Source organism: Gadus morhua, chromosome 4 (genome assembly GCF_902167405.1).
Source record: "Gadus morhua chromosome 4, gadMor3.0, whole genome shotgun sequence".
Lineage (NCBI taxonomy): Eukaryota > Metazoa > Chordata > Actinopteri > Gadiformes > Gadidae > Gadus > Gadus morhua.
The window spans coordinates 1,641,375-1,662,775 of record NC_044051.1 but is presented as its reverse complement, the minus strand read 5'-3'; the positions used below and the strand labels follow the sequence as shown (position 1 = coordinate 1,662,775).

Genomic DNA, 21,401 nt, shown 5'->3' with positions numbered 1-21,401 from the left:
CCCTTAGACCCGCCCCCTGTCTCCCCCCCTCCCTTCCTCCCTCCCTCCCTCCCCCCCTCCTTTCTTCCCTCACCCCCTCGCTCCTTCCCTCCCTCCTCACACATCCCTAGAAAGTCTCTCTTCTTCTCAGAAACTAGGCCGCAGTTGTAGACATTTTGGCATACATACACCCACACAGACACAGAGAGACTCACAAAGAGACGCGCGCACGCGCTCACACACAAGGAGGATAGTCGCGGGAGGGTTATATAAAATCTTTTCGACCAATAGAGTTGCCGCCTGTCTTTTTTACACTGCTCTCTCTCTCTCTCCCTCTCTCTCCCTCTCCCTCTCCCTCTCCCTCTGTCTCTGTCTCTCCCTCTCCCTCTCCCTCTCCCTCTCCCTCTCCCTCTCCTCTCTCTCTCTCTCTCTCTCTCTCTCTCTCTCTCTCTCTCTCTCTCTCTCTCTCTCTCTCTCCCTCTGTCTCTCTCTCTCTCTCTCTCTCTCCCTCTCCCTCTCCCTCTCCCTCTCCCCCTCTCCCTCTCCCTCTCCCTCTCCCTCTCCCTCTCTCTCTCCCCCCTCTCTCCCTCCCTCCCCCTCTCCCTCTCTTTTGGCCCCGGGTCCGTGCAGCCGAGCTCCATCAGTGTGACATCATCCCCGGCCGACACAATGGCGCTCTTCATCTCCTGAGGGCCCCGCGCTAGGAGCTGCGTCATCCCTGCCCCCCCCCACCCCCCCGCCCCCCAACCGGGAGGAGGAGGGAGAGGAGGAGGAGAGGAGGAGCAGGCTGCAGGGTGGGGGGTCTGTGGGTGTCAGGGGGGGGGTTCGGGGTGTGTGGGGGGGGAGGGTGCGGGGCGGCGGTGGGAGGGGGGGGGGGGTGACTAGTCTCTCCAGAGAGCGAGGGGGCGAGGGAGAGCGAGAGACAGACGGGTGGGGGGGGGGGGGGGGGCGAGCCGACATGACGGAGCGTCCGGTCGTCGCGGCGAGGCGCGCCCGGGCCATCGCGGCCGAGGCCCTGGTGGCGCTGCTGGAGAGCGGGCTGGACCGCGTGCTGCTCATCGACAGCCGGCCCTTCGTGGACTACAATGCGGCGCACGTCCTGGAGGCGGTCAACGTCAACTGCTCCAAGCTGATGAAGAGGAGGCTGCAGCAGGACAAGGTGCACATCGCAGAGCTGCTGCAGCACTCCGCCAAGAGGAAGGTGAGGGCTCCCTCTCGCCCCGTACCCCCGTCCCCCCGTTCCCCGTCCTGTCTCTCCCCCCTCCCAGTCCTGTCTCTCCCCCGTCCTGTCTCCCTCCCCGTCTCTCCCCCCCTGTTCTCTCACCCCGTCCTGTCTCTCTCCCTGTCTCTCCCCCCCTGTTCTCTCACCCCGTCCTGTCTCTCTCCCTGTCTCTCCCCCCCTGTTCTCCCACCCCGTCCTGTCTCTCTCCCTGTCTCTCCCCCCGTCGCCTCCTCCTCCTGTCTCCCCCGGCCCCCCCCACCCCTTTCCCTGTCCCCTGTCCTGTGTCTCCCCCCCCGCCCCTCCCATCCCGTCTCCCCCCCCCCCCCCCCCCCCCCCTCCACACCAGCTCTCCCCCCTCCTCCCACACACACTGGGGGGTCCTCTTATGTCTGCTGAGCGGTGGCTTCACTTTGTCCCCCCCCCCCCCAAGGCCTCCAGGCTCCGACCGCGGTCATGGGCGCCTGATGCCACACGCGCGCGCACACGCACGTGTGTATTTATACGTGTGTATTTATGTATTCACCGGGGTCGCAGCACCCTGGCCCCTCCCTCTCGCGGTCTGGCGTTCGAAATGGGAATGGCTTGAATTGTTTGTTTGTTTATTGTGCCTCCTTTATTACTGAGGCAACAGACAGCAGACAGTAACTACAGATTGTAACTACAGATTTGTAACTACAGATTGTAACTACAGATTTGTAACTACAGATTGTAACTACAGATTGTAACTACAGATTGTAACTACAGATTGTAACTACAGATTGTATCTGCAGATTGTAACTACAAATTTGTAACTACAGATTGTAACTACAGATTTGTAACTACAGATTGTAACTACAGATTGTAACTACAGATTGTAACTACAGATTGTATCTGCAGATTGTAACTACAGATTGTAACAACAGATTGTGAGCTGTACTTGATCTTTTCTCGGTCTACGGTTGAGGGCAGGAGAGGAGCACAGCTGTTGCTCTGAATGTGCGGACGTCGACTTTAAGCACGGCGCTAGGTTCCTGTACTTTATGAGGGGATTACTCGCTGTGCGCAGCTCCCCCCCCCCCCCCCCCACCCCCCCTGCACCTCGTCGAATTAAGGGTCACTGCAGAAGGGACCGTGGAGACACTATGCCCTGAGACCAATGTCACTTTATTATTATTTTTATTTTTTTTACCCAATTTATTTATTTATATATATATATATATTTTTTTTTACCCAATTTTCAATTAATCACTTTAGTTAATTTATGCTGCCAACAATTGCTGCTATAATATTTATCACTTTACCACTAATACCACTTTTATGCAATCACTTATTTAGTTTTCACTTACTTAGTTTGTACTTATTCTATTTCCATCTATTTTATCTATTTTGACTCTAACCCTGTGTTACTTTCCCACCTTTGTATTGTAACTGTTGCACAATAATTTCCTTCGGGATAAGTAAAGCATCTTGAATCTTGAATCTTGAATCACTAGGAGGTGGGTTGACCACTACAAGGGAGCTCTGCTAATTAGCAGCCTCGTGCCATTTTGCACTAACCAGTTGCAGTTTGCTGTAAGCTAGTAGTTACCGCAGTTAATCCAGGAGACTTGTAAGAACGTTTGATACCGTCTGTTAGCGTGACGGCGGAGAAATGCGAACTTCCCCGAAGAAATGGTCTCGGGGTCGTCCTCTGATGTGAGTGGAAGGGGAAAGTGGGGGATTGGAGTTTAAAAGTTGTTCAGTTAAGATGATGCTGCGGGGAAACCAACAAAGCTTGTAACGTTAAAAACATACTGTTTGTTGTTTCATCAAAACAAAACTAGCTGTGAATACTTCTTAAGGAGGCCCTACCCTCAGAAACTCCTCCTGCTAGTTTTAATCGGTCTATAAACATTGTTTTATGTGCAGTATGTCAGAACCCTACACCCTAAAAATAAAAGTTCCACTCTCCACTCAGTTCCACTTAATTCCACAATTACATTCAATTCAAATTAATTTAATTGAAGCGGGCCCAAACCCTTAATCCACTCTGTTTCAGCTGACAATGTAATAGGATTGTCAATCCACATGAAATGGATCCACGGTTGCTGTAATCGTTGCAAAAACATGGACATATTTGTGGCCGGAAAATAATCAGAACGTGATTCAGGGTTTATTTCGACCACTAAATTGACATAATTTCACTCAAACCACCACCGACTGAGCGACCCTCAATCACAACTCACTCATCGAAGGAATCAGACACTTAACGTGATCATGGCAGTGCCTTAACAACTTCATGGGAATCAGCCCCTTGGTTAACATTCAACGTTCTGACTCGTTTTATTGTGCTGGTGCACCCAAATGGGGATCACAGAGCTACAGTTGATCAAATGTTTATGCCGTTCCAAAAGTTGTTGTATATTCCTCATATTCTGTCCGCCAGTCCTTCGTCTCCTGCTCCTACTACTAGAACACAGGCTTGTACACCAGAGTGCATCCTGGGAGTTGTTGTTGGCCCTTCTCTGCCGTAATGAGAGGGCCCAGGGGAGTTGTGGTGCTGTGAAATCCTAAATCAGCGTTAACGCAGCGTGACGGGAGCTAATGAAATCTGTGTTTTGCCTCGTCTCGCTTGAGCGGCTCTGTGGCAGCTTCAACGCGATGACAAATCATCTCCTGATTATTGACCAAACAACCAGCCTCAAACAAAGCTGTAACCACCGACACGATAGTGATCATTCCAATGCTCCTGGGCCCCCGAAACTGCCTCTCAAAAGTTGCGATGCCTAAAGGAGTTTCTCCCTTAATTCTGCCGTAGTAGGAGATATCCCCCTACCGATCGCATGCTGAGAGTTGGGCCTAGGGGTACTGCCGCTGGGTACGTGTGTGTGGAGACCCCTTGGCTGTATGACGGCTTTATAACTCCTAATCCCTGATTCCTGTTCCCTGATCCAACTCCTAATCCCTGATTCCTAATCCCTGAACCAACTCCTAATCCCTGATGCCTGTTCCTTGATCCAACTCCTAATCCCTGATTCCTGTTCCCTGATCCAACTCCTAATCCCTAATCCCTGATTCCTGTTCCCTGATCCAACTCCTAATCCCTAATCCCTGATTCCTGTTCCCTGATCCAACTCCTAATCCCTAATCCCTGATTCCTGTTCCCTGATCAGGAACAGGAATCAGGGATTAGGACTCCTAATCCCTAATCCCTGGTCCCTGACCTCTCGCCTGTCGCTCTGCTCCCTCCAGCTGGAGCTCCAGGGCGACCAGGAGGTGGTGGTGTACGACCTGGGCTCCACCGACCCCGGGTCCCTCCCCTCGGACAGCTTCCTCAGCGTCCTGCTGGCCAAGCTGGAGCGGACCTTCCCCTCGGTGCACCTGCTCGCAGGTGAGTCCCCCGTCACCGTGGCGACGCTCGGCTTCGTCAGGAGGGTGCACCGCCACCCACGAAGAACGTGTGACACTGAGATACGCAAATAATGTTTTTTTCAGCGATTTTTTTGGGCCGTTTAGCAGACGCTTTTTCCAAAAGCGACTTATGATAAGTACATTTGTCAGAGGAAAGAGACAACACATCACTGTCGGCACAGTAAGGACGTTCATAGAAAATAATGCCAAGCACTAACAATCGTTAGGTTCTACTACAATATCATTATAGAAATCAATTCATATTGATTTCATAGACGAACAGAAAAACATGTTTCTAACAGTTTTGTAGACATGTTCACAGGTCAAACCTTTGTGTGTGTGAGCCCGTTTATTCATGGGAATTTCGTATCTCACACCGATACAAACATCTAGAACTCTATCAAAGAATCGGCAGGCAATCGTTCACATACAAGGAGAGGGTCACGTCGTGTATGTCGTTAATAATACGCAAGAAAAGTGTTGGAGGGATGTTGCGTTGTGGTTAAGATGATAACCCTCCAACAGTGACGTGTGTGTCGGCTGATAAACTCAGCGGAAGTTGTGTTCTGGAAGGGCACACTGGAAACGTTATGAGCACATCCCGTTGGCAACACACACACACACACACACACACACACACACACACACACACACACACACACACACACACACACACACACACACACACACACACACACACACACACACACACACACACACACGGCAGTCAGATCACGCACAACCGCATTTGATCATGGAAGGAAAACCCTGGTTGCGACACAATGATGTGATTAATAATGCAGCCCCAACTCACAGAATACCCAGATTAATCCCTCATATGTCGCAAGGTGTGGTTTACTGTGTCATGTCCCAAAAATATGGTTTTAATATACATAAGATGTATAAAAATATATAAAGACAAAAAAGAACCGATTGGTTTGCCAATAGTGCGAATGAATAGAAAATTAATAACATAATTCATAAATGCAGAACTATAAAATTAACATGATTCAATATGATGGATAGAGATTACTCATGCGTAACCAGTTTGCCTTGGCCTGCTCTTCCTAAAAAGTCATCATGTAGTCATGGTGACAGTTCACTGTGTCAGTCTGTCCATGTAATCGGAGCGCTTTCATGCTTGAATTCCCCCACGCTCGTAAGCCTGTGTGTGTGTGTGTGTGTGTGTGTGTGTGTGTGTGTGTGTGTGTGTGTGTGTGTGTGTGTGTGTGTGTGTGTGTGTGTGTGTGTGTGTGTGTGTGTGTGTCTTTATCAATCATTGTTTTGGCTTATTGGCTGTGCATCCTAGAACCTTCCCAGCTGCCACAGATAACACATTCAGGACGGATTTTGCTAGCGTCCATCATGGCACTTCTCCATCTCCTCGATAGCCAATCAGCTGTCTTATAGTGAAATCTCCACACGTCGTGGTTACCCCGCAATGGAAACGGATGAGATAGCGTAGGAGAAACACATCACAATATCGCCGAAGGGGGCTTTTTATTTCTTTTATTTTGGACGCACGCGGAACTCTCTGAGCACTGCAACTCGGAACCAGGGCAGTGTTGTGTCATACGTGATGAATAGGACACCACGCAGGGCCAACCATGTCATGGCCCGCCGACGCTACAATGCGGGCCAGGCCACCAGGGACTGTGTTGCCCCCCCCCCCCTCTAAACGGACTCCTTTGTCATAGTGTCAGCCCTCAGCTAATTGTTCCGCTATTTTTACAGCTTCTTTTAACAGAACTATTAAACGGTTTTCTCACTTCCCCATTTGGAGAGCAAGCAGGCTGTGTGTGTGTGTGTGTGTGTGTGTGTGTGTGTGTGTGTGTGTGTGTGTGTGTGTGTGTGTGTGTGTGTGTGTGTGTGTGTGTGTGTGTGTGTGTGCGCTTAAGTTGTGTTTGCCGTGTGTGTGCTTAAGTTTTGTTTGGTGCGTGAGTGCGCGTGTATGTGTGTGTGTGTGTGTGTGTGTGCGCGCTTAAGTTGTGTTTGCCGTGTGTGTGCTTAAGTTGTGTTTGGTGCGTGAGTGCGCGTGTGTGTGTTTGTGTGTGTGTGTGTGTGTGTGTGTGTGTACATGCGTGTTTGTTTACAGTGCGTGCGTGCGTGTGTTTATGCGCGTGCGCACGCGTGTGTGTGTGTGTGTGTGTGCGTGTGTGCGCGCGTGCGCATGCGCGCGCGTGCGTGCGCGTCAGCGGCTGTGCACAGTGACCCCGCGTTGTGAGCGCATTGTGTGGAGGAATCGCTCCGGGGCCGCGGCCAGAGAGAGGGCGGAGTCGCCCTTGCCGACGCGACGTCATCGTTACATAAGAAAGACCGAAAAAAAAAAGTGAAAAAAATAAAAATCACCTCAGTGGAAAAGCAGGGACTGTGGCGCATGTCAACGTAACGAACACAACGCAGCGCGTGAAACCAAAGAGGCTCATCTATCACGGCCCCTGACAGGCCCCGGGGCCGTTCCCGGGTTCAGACGGGTGGTAGACATAAGACCCACCCCCACCCCCCCCCCCCCCCCCCCACACCACTAGGGAGGGGGCCAGGGTCGGTCGTGGGGGCCCCTATGGAGGGGGGAGAGTTCTGCAGAAACGCACTTCATTATGTTAGCGTGTTATTATGTTAACATGTTATTATGTTAACATGTTATTATGTTAACATGTTATTTCGAGGGCTGCTCCGCAGCTCCGCTCCGACGCATTTCGACGTTGAGAACCTAAGGACGCGTTTGGGCAGCGAGCCACACGGCGGGTTCAAGTTTAAAAGTTTAAAAGTAGAGAGTGGTCCACGTAGCCGGCATCACTGTCAACACCTGTATGGATGTTTTACAAGAGACGGCCGTGTGGCCGTGTGTGTGTGTGTGTGTGTGTGTGTGTGTGTGTGTGTGTGTGTGTGTGTGTGTGTGTGTGTGCGTTATATGTATAGATAGAATATGTATGGAGCTACAACACACGACCACATAGAAATAGATCCGGCAGCGGGCAGCGTAGGAATAGACACAGCGGAGACGGTGCAATACGATGCAGAGCGTCCCGTGTTACCCTGAGTCATGGACGTGGTCGTGGGCAGGGGGGAGATGAAAGAGGAGGACGGAGCATCCTGGAGAGGCAGAGTGCAGCTCGTTGCCATGGAAACAGCTGGAAAGAGCATCGCTCCGGTAGAGAGGCTGCGGCAGGTGGCGTTGGAGCTGAGCATTGTTGTGTAATCAGGAGCCTCTCTCTCTCTCTCTCTCTCTCTCTCTCTCTGTCTGTCTGTCTGTCTGTCTGTCTGTCTGTCTGTCTGTCTGTCTGTCTGTCTGTCTGTCTGTCTGTCTGTCTGTCTGTCTGTCTGTCTCTCTGTCTCTCTGTCTCTCTCTCTGTCTCTCTCTCTCTCTCTCTCTCTCTCTCTCTCTCCTTATCTGTCTCGGTCTCTCTTTCGCTCTGTTTCTCTCTCTGTCTGCCCATCTGTCGCTCTGTCTCTGTGTGTGTGTCTCTCTCTCTCTGTCTTTCTTTCTGTTTCTCTCTCTCTCTCTCTCTCTCTCTCTCTCTCTCTCTCTCTCTCTCTCTCTCTCTCTCTCTCTCTCTCTCTCTCTCTCTCTCTCTCTCTCTCTCTCTCTCTCTCTCTCTCTCTCTCTCTCTCTCTGTCTTTCTTTCTGTTTCTCTCTCTCTCTCTCTCTCTCTCTCTCTCTCTCTCTCTCTCTCTCTCTCTCTCTCTCTCTCTGTCTTTCTTTCTGTTTCTCTCTCTCTCTCTCTCTCTCTCTCTCTCTCTCTCTCTCTCTCTGTCTTTCTTTCTGTTTCTCTCTCTCTCTCTCTCTCTCTCTCTCTCTCTCTCTCTCTCTCTCTCTGTCTTTCTTTCTGTTTCTCTCTCTCTCTCTCTCTCTCTCTCTCTCTCTCTCTCTCTCTCTCTCTCTCTCTCTCTCTCTCTCTCTCTCTCTCTCTCTCTCTCTCTCTCTCCCTCCCTCCCCCTGTGTCTCTGTGTCTCTCTCCCTCTCCAGGCGGACAATGTCCAGAGCTGTTGTTGTTGTTTCTTCTCCCCCAGGGGGGCCTTGAAGGCCGTCCTCGGAGTTCATTATTAAAACATTGGAAAAGCCACTTGTACTTTTCCCACAGTCGTTCCACGTCGCTTCAGAGCAACACAGTGAGAGAACTGCTGAGGGACAAATGAAGATAATAAAACACGACGCATTACATACCGTCTATGAATATGTATTAATAACAACAACAATGCTGGTGTCAGCAAGCTAAAGGATTTAGAAAACCTTATGTTGTCAATATTATTATTTAATCATTCTTTACTTCAATTTATTTTTATTTTTATTATGTATATTTTTGACCTTAAGGTAGGCCTCCATTCACTCACTCAACACTAAACTGAACTTTTTTAGTGATTGTGACGATGGTTAATATGGATCACTCCCTTGGGACATCCTGCTAATAACCCATGCTCTCTCAAACCCAATTCAATGGATCCATATACTCACTCACTCAATGACGCACGCACTCAGTCACTCGCTCACACTCATACACACAGACACACACTCCCATGAAATTAATCATATAATCAAAAAAGTACGCCGTTTCCATCATGTCTTCAACAAACCTAAAACATTGAAATCAAACCGTAAACATACAGCTGGCTCCTTTGGCGAATCTGCTGCCCTCTACAGGTTGAAATGTGTCAATGGTTCACAAAAAGGTCATTGTTTTGGGACCTTAACCACAGGGATTCAAAATGACTGTTTGCATCACAATGTTTCAAATCAAACCAATTAATTCAGACTTGTAGGGAGGAAGACCCACCTAATAGTGACGCAATCCGAACCAGCTCCCATCTCAGCTTACCAAGTCCACACAGGCAGATAATAACGACAGCGATCACCTGGCACCCATCGCGCTCATGTTCTCCCCGTCAGTGATCGAGACGTTCCAGACCCCCTCGGGGAATCACACGCCGACCAGACGGGTGTCACGCCATGAGCCAGCGTCTGCATGCGATCATCACTTACTCACCGACGTCGCCTTGACAACCGTGGCTTAATGAAGCACCTCCCAAAGAAACCCTGAAACTCGGAATGTGTTTCTACCGGGAATTCGACGTGCGTGATGATCGACCTCTGCCCTTCCATCAGAGATGCTCCTTCTGTCACCATTTTCAAATCCAGGCTCAAAACACACCCCTTCTCCCGGCCTCTCCTTCCCTTTTATGACATGTTGGTATTTTTATGTTTTCATGTACTTTCCATGTTTAAATCAACTTTAATGTGAGTACATATACTGTAGGTATATATAGGTGTCTTTGTTCTTTTAAATGCCTTTTTGCACAATGTAGGGCACTTTGGCCAGGGAAAACTGTATTTAAATATGCTTGATAAATACATTTTACTTACTTACTGATAGAAAGATAATTGATTGTCCCCTCGGGGAAATTGTTCTCAGTGAATAGACAGATACACATCTGTCTATTCAGATACCGTTAACCACAACAACAACAACAACATACAAACAAAAGAAACAACCACAGACAAGACAAGACCCCAAAAGCATCTTTCACAAGTAGTACAAGGACAAATCTAAGGTTGTTGTCTTTTTAAACTAACTAACAAAATCTTATTTTTAGATGTTTGTTTAAAAAGCGGACGGATTATGGAATGAATGACTGTTTTGTCCTGTTTTTGGAGAGGGCTGGGTATGGAACCTGCTACCTGAGGGTAATAGTTCAGAGGTGGCTCACTTCCTCACATGTGTCGGCCCTGTCCCCCCCCTGTTCCCAGGTGGGTTTTCCCAGTTCTCCCAGTTGTTCCCGGGCCTGTGCGAGGGGAAGGCCACGCTGGCCCCCTGCTGCGCCTCGTCCTCCCAGCCCTGCCCGCCCGTCACCAGCCCGGGGCCCACCCGCATCCTGCCCCACCTCTACCTGGGCTGCCAGAGGGACGTGCTCAACAAGGTGGGTGGGGGGCGGGGCTAGGGGGAGGAGCCATGGGTGGGAGGCGGGGCTATGGGGGAGGGGGGGAGCCCTGTATGGGGGCGGGGCTGTGGGGGAGGGGGAGGAGCCCTGGGTGGGGGGGGGGGGGGGCTATGGGGGAGGGGGAGGAGCCCTGTATGGGGGCGGGGCTGTGGGGGAGGGGGAGGAGCCCTGGGTGTGGGGGGGGGGGGCTATGGGGGAGGGGGAGGAGCCCTGTATGGGGGCGGGGCTGTGGGGGGGGGGGAGGAGCCCTGGGTGGGGGGGGGATATGTTGGAGGGGGAGGAGCCCTGTATGGGGGCGGGGCTATGGGGGAGGGAGAGGAGCCCTGGGTGTGGGGGGGGGGGGGGGGGCTATGTGGGAGGGGGAGGAGCCCTGTATGGGGGCGGGGCTGTGGGGGAGGGGGAGGAGCCCTGGGTGTGGGGGGGGGGGCTATGGGGGAGGGGGAGGAGCCCTGTATGGGGGCGGGGCTGTGGGGGAGGGGGAGGAGCCCTGGGTGGGGGGGGGATATGTTGGAGGGGGAGGAGCCCTGTATGGGGGCGGGGCTATGGGGGAGGGAGAGGAGCCCTGGGTGGGGGGCGGGGCTATGATGTTTTATTCCCCCCATCCCCCCAAAAAAATATTATACATAAAAACAACTTATTTTTGACCTCATAATGAATGAATTAAGAATAGAACAATACTTGAGGAATTCTTGTGGAATTTAATTGACAAAAAAAACATCAATAATTAATGATTTCTCAATGAATCGAGTTAACTAAGAATTAATCGATGAGTAATGATTTGCTAATGAATGTGATTTACTAATAATTCATCAATAAGTAGTGATTTCTTAATGAATGTGATTTACTAATAATTCATCAATAAGTAATGATTTCTTAATGAATGTGATTTCCTAATAATTCATCAATAAGTAATGCTTTCTTAATGAATGTGATTTACTAATAATTCATTATTGAATGTATTTGAATCGTCGTGTAGGACCTGATGCAGCAGAACGACATCGTCTTCGTGCTGAACGCCAGCAACACGTGTCCCAAGCCCGACTTCATCTCCGACACACACTTCCTGCGCGTGCCCGTCAACGACAGCTTCTGTGAGAAGATCCTGCCCTGGCTGGACAAGTCGGTGGAGTTCATAGGTAAGGGCGCGCAGATCAGGGGATGTCATGGGACAAAGGGCCAACCTGTTTGTATGTCTTAAAGGTCCCATGACATGCCAACAGGTGTGGTGTGATTAGCCGTTACAAGCCGTTTTGGAAATCTGTCTCTTATGACATCACAGGTGGGCGTGTCAACCTAGACGGATGATGTGGTAGAAATTAACCTTACATTCTATGCTAAACTATGATTATTATTAGGCCTACATATCATATATATATACTTCAATAGTGGAAAAGAGCTGATCACCTTTAGCCTAGGTGTTATGTGCCATGTGACACCAGTGAGTAAGTCCAATCCATTCCCATCTGATGGGCCATGTGGCACACCAGTGAGAGAGTCCAGTCTACTCCCATTTGATGTACTCTCTGAAGACAATGCTTACATTCACACGTGTGCATCATCTCTGTTTGTATAAGGATAATATATGTTCTAAGGTCACATTGGGATTCAGAAGACATGAGAGTATGCTGACATCCACACAGTATGACCCTGATGGGAAATTCTATGCACATCAATATTTGATGAAAGTCCAACTTTGTATTGTGTAAGAATTGGGGATATAAGGAGCTGTACGGGATTTATTCGGTAGTGTGTATTCGCGGATACCAATCGGCTTTGTTGTCTCTCGTTTGCGGGTGGCAATAAACTCTCCATCTATACTTGACCTGGGGCCGTATTCACAAAGCATTTTATCTTACCGCTAGGAGTGCTCCTAACTCGCGCTAAAACATTTTACGTAGGAGTTTTTTCTTAAAAGTTATTCACAAAGCCGCTGAGACCTACTCTTACTAAGGATAAATCACAAAGAGTAAACTAAGAGTGACGCGCCGTTGCTATCGATTACGTCAATTCTCGTGCACGAGTTTAGAAGCGGTGAGTTCGGTGATTGGTTGTTCAGACGAGCCCACTGAATCACCGAAAAACAAGGAAATAGCCTAGGCTAGAAATGAATTCCTATTAAGTAGTTATAGTGCAGTTAGCAGAATACACGCATGATGACAATTTTGTGCAGACCACGATAATGACGTTGTAGCCTGCACGTTCAAGAGAGAGAGAAAGCAAACAATAAAAATACGTAAAATCTAAAAGAAAATAAATGTTACGAACTACCCAAGTGTTGACTGATTTGTGCCAAGGTGTTTACCTAAAATGTGTTTTCAAAGTGATCCCTAAATGCCTGTCCACTCGGTTCCACACGGCCAAATTCCTTGTAATGTTGATCGCCATCATCATCATCATCATCATCATCATCATCATCGTCTGGCTGTGGAATGTTCCTCCGCTTGCAGAGGTTGTGTAGAATGGCACATACAGTGATTACTGTGCTTGCCCTCTCTGGGGTGAGGCGTATTTCGCCGTGGAGGACATGAAACCGACGTTTCATCTGCCCAATTCCTCTCTCCACAACATTTCGTGTATGTGTGTGTGCTCGCAAAGAGCCAATACGATGTGTTTTACGCATAGGATTAAGCGTAATCTGCGTAATCACTAACATGTTACACTTTAACTGTGCTCCCGGTTGTGGTTTGAGGTAGGGTGTCTAGAGCCACGTCTTGCATGGATAGTCACTGTCACCCAGCAAGTGACACCAAACTGGTACATCTCAAAAAGCTGCCTCAGACCGCTCACCATTAAAATGCTCGAATCATGGGTAGCTGAAGATCCAAGCCACTTTGCAACAACATCCAGTAGGCTATGTTAAAATTTGCATCAAAAACAACCTGCGTGTTGATGGAATGCACTTTCTTCCTATTGACGAACACGTCCTCGTCTTTTGATGGCGCAATTATGTTTATTTTTTATAAGTTATATATATTTTTTTATAATTTATAATTTTTATAACATTTTATTTCGTGACTAATCGGATTATTCCTGTTAGTCGGGGATGTTATTGCATCGCGCATTAACTCCACAATAAGTTGAATACCCTAACATTTCGTCTCGCAGGCATTTTAAGATTCTTTGTGAATAGGTCTTACTGAGTTAGGAGTCCTCTTGAGGACTTTTAAGCTCTCCTAGACTTAGGTGCTACTTTTAGGCCTAAAATACTTTGTGAATTGCTCTTAGTGAAAAAAGTTAGGAGTCCTAAATTTAAGAGTGACACGCCCATTATTTTCCTAAATTCGCCAGTTAGGACCTACTTTTAGCCCTAAGATCCTTTGTGAATACGGCCCCTGGACTCTCCGATTCCTCTTTGCTTATAGCTAGTTGAAGTGAATTAGATAAGTTGTTAATATTAATGCTACCACATTGACAGATAGATGAGCAACGTTTGCTGCGGTCCACTGGGCAGGCTGGTAGACTGATCTATCAGCACACATCTAGGTGGACACGCCCACCTGTGATGTCACCGAAGCACGGGGAAGGGCAGGTTTTCAAAACGGCTTGTAACGGCTAATCACACTCAACCCTGGTGGCATGTCATGGGACCTTTAAAACCTGCCCCTTAGAACCAACCTGTTTCTATGTCTTACCCCCGTCCTGCTCCTCAACAGCGAGGACGTGAATTCCCTATAAGCTACTTTGGATAAAGCCTCGGTAGCACTTTACTATAAGGGTTTACTAACCATAAATTAACGTTAGATAATGCAGTTATAAGCATTATTATATAGCATTTGCATACGTGTTAGGATTAAGGGTAGGCTAAACCCTACCTCTGAACTTATGCATAAGTGAATACCTCCGTTAACATGAACACCATTAGTCAATTATTTTAGACCATTAGTTATATTTAAATTATCTGTTACTTAATGCATTAACTAACATGAATTAATAGTTAATTAATGTCCCCTTATTCTAAAGTGTTAACCAAAGCATCCAGCCAATGAATTGAAGACTGCGAACACGACGTCCCATTAATCGTCGTTCCCCCCCCCCCCCCCCCCCCTCAACCTAATCCCTTCCTCCTGGTCCCCCCAGAGCGGGCCAAGGCGTCCAACGGCCGGGTGCTGGTGCACTGCCTGGCGGGCATCTCCCGCTCGGCCACCATCGCCATCGCCTACATCATGAAGCGCATGGACATGAGCCTGGACGAGGCCTACAGGTGACTCTGACCTCCTCTCTGGGACTCACTCGCCCTCCTTCTCTGTGTCTGTCTTTCACTCTGTCTGTCTGACTCTGTCTCTCTCTCTCTCTGTCTTTCTCTCCCCCTGTCTCTCTGTCTCTCGCTGTCTTTCTATCTGTCTCGCTCACTCTGTCTCTCTCTCTCTCTCTCTCTCTCTCTCTCTCTCTGTCTCTCTCTGTCTCTGTCTCTGTCTGTCTCTGTCTCTCTCTCTCTCTCTCTCTCTCTGTCTGTCTGTCTGTCTGTCTGTCTGTCTGTCTGTCTGTCTCTCTGTCTGTCTCTCTGTCTCTCTCTCTCTATCTCTCCCTGTCTCTCTCTCTCTGTCTCTCTCTCTCTATCTCTCCCTGTCTCTCTCCTTCTCTCTGTCTCTCTCTCTTTCTCTCTCTCTCTCTCCTCCTCTCTGTCTCTCTCCTTCTCACTCTCTCTCTCTCTCTCTCTCTCTCTCTCTCTCTCTCTCTCTCTCCTCTCTCTCTCTCTCTCTCTCTCTCTCTCTCCCCTCCTCTCTCTCTCTCTCTCTCTCTCTCTCTCTCTCTCTCTCTCTCTCTGTCTCTCTCTCTGTCTTTCACTCTTTCTCTCCCTTCAAGCCGATTGTACCTCCTAGAAAGTAGTACGTTCATCAGCTGTATTGTCTGTGACTCACATTTACTTCCATTTTACATGCATATATTTGACATACATGCATGCTAAATTGAAGCAGTGGATTAATGTCAAATGCGTCAGATCCATTCTATATAATTCACATTCAGGTTATTTTACATCCAAAACAATCCTATCCTATTAAATCACTCACATTGTAGTTAAATTCATACACAGGTGATTGTACATCACAAACAGTCACAGGTGAATCCGTACTTTATGTAACACACCTCAACACGAATGTTCCTCCAGAGCAAGTCCCAAGTGACCGCCGGCCCCCTCGTACCCCCCCCCGTCCCCCTCGTGTCCCCCTCGTACCCCCCCCGTCCCCCTCGTACCTCCCCCCGTCCCCGGGGGTATTTTATATAACTCACATTCCTCGGCCATAGGGTTCTTAGCGGCGGAATGCGTGTCCTAATGAACCCATATCCTCGGGTGACCCCCAATTACCGCGTCCCCGCGTGTCACCCCCAATTAGCGAGGGAGGCGGGGAACGGCTGCTAATGAAGGCCGTCCCCCCCCCGGGACCCCCTTTCCATAGCGCCTGCAGTCTGTGATCATCATACTCACACGTTGCACCCCCGTCCGTCCGTCCGTCTCAAAGGTTCGTCAAAGAGAAGAGGCCCACCATCTCCCCGAACTTCAACTTCCTGGGCCAGCTTCTGGACTTCGAGAAGAAGATCAAAAGCCCCGTCGCTACGGACGCCAGGTGGTCCAACTCCGTCCAATCAGAGGCGGCGGCGGAGGCGGAGCCGCCGGGGGCGCCCCGCGAGGCCGAGGGTGACGGCGTGGGCGGGGCCTGCCCGGAGACGGATGCGGCGGCGGCGGCGGCGGCGGCGTGGCTAGAGCCCCTCACCCTGCCCTGCGTGCTGGCGGCGGGCCCCGAGGACCGGCTGCTGGCCCGGGCCCTCGGCGGCCTGCAGCTGGCCGCCGAGGGCCCCGAGGACAGCGCCCGGCTCAAGCGCTCCTTCTCCCTGGACATCAAGTCGTACGGCGAGCTGGGCGGAGCCAGCGGCGTTGGCGTGGGCGTTGGAGGAGCAGGCGGCGTTAGTGGGGGCGGTGGCGGCGGAGGAGGAGGTGGAGGAGGTGGAGGAGGTGGAGGTGCGCCTCACCGCGTCTTCGCCCCGCAGGGCGACGCCCCCGAGTACTTCAAGCCGTCGGCCTTCAAGGAGCCGGCCAGCAAGCCCTGCCAGTTCTCCCCCGTGGAGGAGGTGTCGGAGCAGTCCACGCCGGAGCACAGCCCGGACAAGGAGCGGGCGGACGGGCCCCGGGACCCCCCCGGCCCTCCCCAGAACTCCACCAACACCAACAACAACACCACCTCCTCCTCCTCCTCGTCCTCCACCTCCACCTCCGCCGCCAAGGAGCCCGGCCCCAAGCCGGCCCGGCTGCACCGCAGCGCCAGCCGGGAGGAGGCGACACACGGCGCCCAGACGGCCAGCTTCCTGCTGGGCCTGTCCCGCAGCCAGCAGCACCTGGCCCGCCCCGGCGCCGGGGGCTGCGCCCTGAAGGGCTGGCATTCGGACATCCTGCTGGGGCCCGTCGCCGTGTCCACGTCCTCGCTGGCCGCCGGCTGGTACCTCTCCGCCGACGCCACGCGCTTCTACTCCACGTCCGCCGTCCTGGGCGGCGCCGGCGGGAACGTCGGGAACTTCGGGAACGTCGGGAACGTCGGCAACGTCGGGAACGTCGGGAACGTCGGCGGGGGCTTCGCGGCCTACAGCTGCTCTCAGGGTCTGGAGGCGGTGCGGCGGCGGGGGCGCCAGAAGAGCGGCGACCACGGGGACTCGCGGCGGAGCTGGCACGAGGAGAGCTCCTTCGAGAAGCAGCTGAAGAGACGCTCCTGCCAGATGGAGTTTGGCGGCGGGATGCTGGAGAGCCGGTCCCGGGAGGAGATGGGGAAGGTGGGCAGCCAGGCCAGCTTCTCCGGCAGCATGGAGATCATCGAGGTTTCCTGAGGGGGATTGTAGTCCTAAGAACCTGGGGATTGTAGTTCTTTTTCTTTTTGTATAGACTTGAATGGATTTTTTTTTTCTTTTTTGGAATGGATTTGGTTTTTTTGCGTTCCCGCCTAGTTGGGATAACATGGAAGACAATTAATATAACCCAGGTTAGACCTTGAACTTTAGTGGCACTTTAATACAGGAAGTGCGTTTCTTCAGTGGGCCTTAAATGTAGTGAAGCGTGACTCTCGCCTTGGAAATGGCGTCGTGTTTTTTCCGAGTGGGAAGGAGAGGAACGCGTTAGGTTGTACAAAAAGAAAAACTGTTGTATTACTGACGACTGAGCCTTTGAATGTTTTGTCTGCGTTTCTGATCATCTTTTAATTCTCAATCGCCCATTACAATTGCCTGACATAAGACATTTTCTCATCAATACAAGAAACGTAAACCGAAGTCTGGTGATGTTGAACTGGAAAGAAAAGGAGGTTTATCAAATATTTTTTTGCTTCTCTGCAAGGTGTCAACAATCCAGAACCTCACGAAGTTTTGAATATTATTTTTTTCATTGAAAACTCTCAACTGAGCTCATAGTTAAAACTCAGGTCCTAATTTGAGCTGCAGGAAGATACTTCTGAACTCCTGCGACCGACGAGGTGAAATTAATACAAAGGATTTCTAACGAACTGGAAAGAAATGAAGGTTTTGGGAAACCAAAAGTGCTTGTTGCTTGAAAGATTTTTTTTTAAATACTTAATTTCCACCAGTATGTATTTGAAAAGTAAACGTAGCTGGGACGTCAGCTGTCTGGTAAAGAAAGGTTAACTTCAGTGATGCGTTCAAGTCCTGTCTGAAAAGGCATTCACTAGACAGGGTTGCAGAGAGTTGGCAGAAAGGGGTCAGAGCGTTGGAGGACTTCAGAAAGAAGTTCTCTAAACAGGCAGAAACGGAGGGTAAGTGAGTAAGTTAGTAAGAGCTTTTCATATCAAAGAGGCTGGGACTCTTGTTCAAAGATCTAACAGCCTTGACAGAGAGTTTACCGAGTGTTTAAAACCGCTTTTTAAAAGACATTTCAAAATAACCTTGAGGTCCTTGGCTCCGGTTTGGTAGTCCTGGCATTTACTTGTGGTTATCGTTGCACTTTTGCAGTTTAATTCAAGTCGAGTGGAACATAACAGCTTGTGCACATGATTGAGCTGTTTGTTGGGGCAAGAAACGCATGGATGGATGGGTGTTGGTTTAAAAACATTGAAGATTCCAGAAGTGCATTTACAGTTCAATCATTTAAACGCAAATTCCCGATTGAGGGGGGAGCTTATACACTAATTATAGTAAATGAGGAGGTAGTTGTTGGCGTGCTTGTGGTATCTTTGTGTAGCACGTCAAAAACCTCACACATTGTATACTGTACTTTGTTTCAATGGAGCCCCTTTTCCCTAGCCTAGGAACCAGACGATTCTGCGAGCCCATGTTGTGTTTGGTCTGTCGTATGCGTCTTGCGTCTTGCCCCCTCTCACGTTCAGACAGATTTCCAGCATGCCTGGACCGGGTCGGGCCAATCACCACCGTTGATCTAATATGGGGCGGGTTTGATACGTTGACTGATCAGAGGAGCGCCCTATGGGAGCGCGGTTGTCATTAAGAACCAAGATGGCTGCCACTGATGTGTCACACGTCTCCCGCTCTGATTGGTTGTAGGTCTAGCCAATTGCATCCGAAGGCCTTTTGTTCTACGCCTTTAAAAGACATTGAAAGTGAAATGAGGGGTTCGAGACTAATACGCGTTTGTGCCTTGGTCTGGCCATGTCAGGCTGCGTTCTTCCCCTACAGAGAAAAAAACATCTGTTTAAATAGCAGGTAGACGTGTATACATGATGCATCGTTCATACGTGCTATGGGCCGGTGTCCAGAGATGTTATCCTTGGTATACAGGAAGTGATGTCATGCAACAAGCTGGGAAAGTGATCCATCCATCAGCGACTGTGTTAACTGATGCACTCAGCGATGAGCTGATTAAATCCCTTATTTTCATTGGCCTGTTTTGTTTCTCTTACTTCACTCTGGCTTTAACTCTCCGACCGTTTCCAAATGAAAACAACCGGGTTGTGGTTGACGTTGCCTGACGAGACTTTTACTGCCTAAATTTGAGGACCCCCCCCCCCCCTATTGTACACTTGGTAGTGCCCATGGTTATAAACATGATTTGGGTTTTTATTTTTTTCCCATTGGATGGGGGAAATTGACTACCTCATGACTAATTGGATGTTGAGTTTAAAGTCGGTTAATTCCGAAACAAATCAGAGTGGACAATGTCGTCCTCAAAACATTGTTCTAAATGTACAAATTTTAAATATATATAAATATCGAATTGTGGACATGCACTTTAAAAACAAAGAATAATTCTGGGGGCGAGCTCTCGTGTGGACCCCCCCCCCCCCCCCCCAAAAAAAAAAAAAAAACGTTACCATGGCTACGCTCTTATTAATGGATATAAGGACCGGCCAAAGCATCATCATCACGAATAAATATTCAAGTCATTGTTTTCCTCCTGTTCAGAGGAAATATCAAATCACACACATCTAAAGGGACTTTAGTCACCTAGCCGCCATCTTGGTTATTAGCAAATTTAGAACCAAAATGGTCGTTATGTGAACAAGGCACCTGGTGCTCTGTTGACCCCCCCCCCCCCCCCCCCCCCCATGTTGAGTTCAAGTTCAAGTTCAAGTCTTCTTCAAAACAACACTTGTCTCAATGCCAGCTTTGATCCATTTCATGTTAAAGGTCTGAGTCTAATAAGCTCGATGTGCATCTTGACCCTACACCCCCACTTCAAAGGGGAGAAGGACGTTTAAGACGAACCCTAGCGTGTTTGAAGTTTTGAGTGATTGACGCTTTATAAATGAACTTGGGGACACATATTGTTGGAGTGGGAAAAGATGTTGTGAAAAGTGTGGACGCACCCAATATTAAAGGCCGGATATTTCTTTGATGTCATTAAGAGTGATCGGTTTTGCTTATGAACACAGTCACACAGGACGCAATGTTTCATGTTTTTAAAGGAATACCACAAAAGACTATAAAAGACATGCTATTCCCCCTGATGTCTAGGAATGCCTTAAAAGGAACCCCATCCAAACAGCTTGTGTTAAACAGTGTTCTCTAATATCACCATCCGAGTACTTCATCTTTGTCTAGAGAAGTTGAGCATGAACGCGTTTATTGTGCATTTGAAGGTTACTCCAAAGCTGTGAACCTGTGCGTGTGTGTGTGTGTGTGGGATCAAGTGAGGTTAACAGACAGGTGTGTGTGTGTGTGTGTGTGTGTGTGTGTGTGTGTGTGTGTGTGTTTGCTGGGGTTATGGATTTCTGCCATAATGTTGATTACTACGCGCCATCCATTTGGTTCGTACCTAAAGCAATTATCCCAAACGCCACTATAATCCAATAGATTTAAAAAATACACATGAACATAAAGCAAAGCCATTGATTCACTAGTTGGTCGCTTTACTTGACCGATAGAGAGAGGCCCGCCCGACATAGGGAGACGGATAGACATATTCAGGATTCACACACTTTAGATTATTGATGGTACCTGTATGAATCTATGTGGGAGAAGGCCTGAGAGTGTGAGATTATGTGTAACTTTTTCTTTGTTGTAAATGTGCACAGTTTTATGAAGTAAAAAAAAGCAGTAGATGTATGATTACTATTGAAATAAAATTTGAAATGATAACATTTTTGTTATTTTTATGTTGGATCGCCTTTTAAATATGTATTTCACTTTAAAGAAAGAGCTAGTTATTTTAGAGTGCTACAATAACAGGCAACAGATTTGCTCATGTATTTGTCAGTGATATGTTATGTAAAATATTTTAAAGATCATTTTAGGGATTTTAAGAAATGCTTAAGTGAAAGTAAGCTCAGTATTATATTTAAAGTTCAGATGGTATCAGAGGCCGGGGTGTATGCCAGCCTCAATGAACGGTGTCTGATTATTCTCCCAGATAGGATTAATGTTAATGCACCGACGTACAATATCCAGTAGAGGACGCTGCTGCCACGGTAAGGAGCGACCACTGAGGGGCGGGAAGGCGGGGGGTAAA

The 21,401-nt window shown here is 49.1% G+C and overlaps 1 protein-coding gene across 2 annotated transcripts; it reads left to right on the top strand.

Moving 5' to 3' along the window:
* The first annotated feature begins 830 nt into the window (after positions 1 to 830).
* On the top strand, positions 831 to 21,031 carry dusp16 (dual specificity phosphatase 16). 2 transcript variants are annotated; one of them, XM_030353174.1, is made up of 7 exons: positions 831 to 1,180; positions 4,412 to 4,550; positions 10,314 to 10,483; positions 11,481 to 11,640; positions 14,582 to 14,705; positions 15,964 to 16,251; positions 16,309 to 21,031. In XM_030353174.1, exons 1-7 carry the CDS (start codon positions 938 to 940, stop codon positions 17,315 to 17,317), a joined length of 2,133 nt encoding a protein of 710 aa, XP_030209034.1. In that variant the 5' UTR covers positions 831 to 937; the 3' UTR covers positions 17,318 to 21,031. The 2 variants fall into 2 exon arrangements, with proteins under 2 accessions (XP_030209034.1, XP_030209033.1); XM_030353173.1 differs by having other exon boundaries at positions 15,964 to 21,031.
* Positions 21,032 to 21,401: the final 370 nt, after the last annotated feature.

Coding starts and splice junctions, on each gene's coding strand:
- dusp16 (XM_030353173.1), top strand. CDS start 938: ATGACGGAGCGTCCGGTCGTCGCGGCGAGGCGCGCCCGGGCCATCGCG. Junction 1,181..4,411: donor AGCACTCCGCCAAGAGGAAG/GTGAGGGCTCCC, acceptor TGCTCCCTCCAG/CTGGAGCTCCAGGGCGACCA. Junction 4,551..10,313: donor CTCGGTGCACCTGCTCGCAG/GTGAGTCCCCCG, acceptor CCCTGTTCCCAG/GTGGGTTTTCCCAGTTCTCC.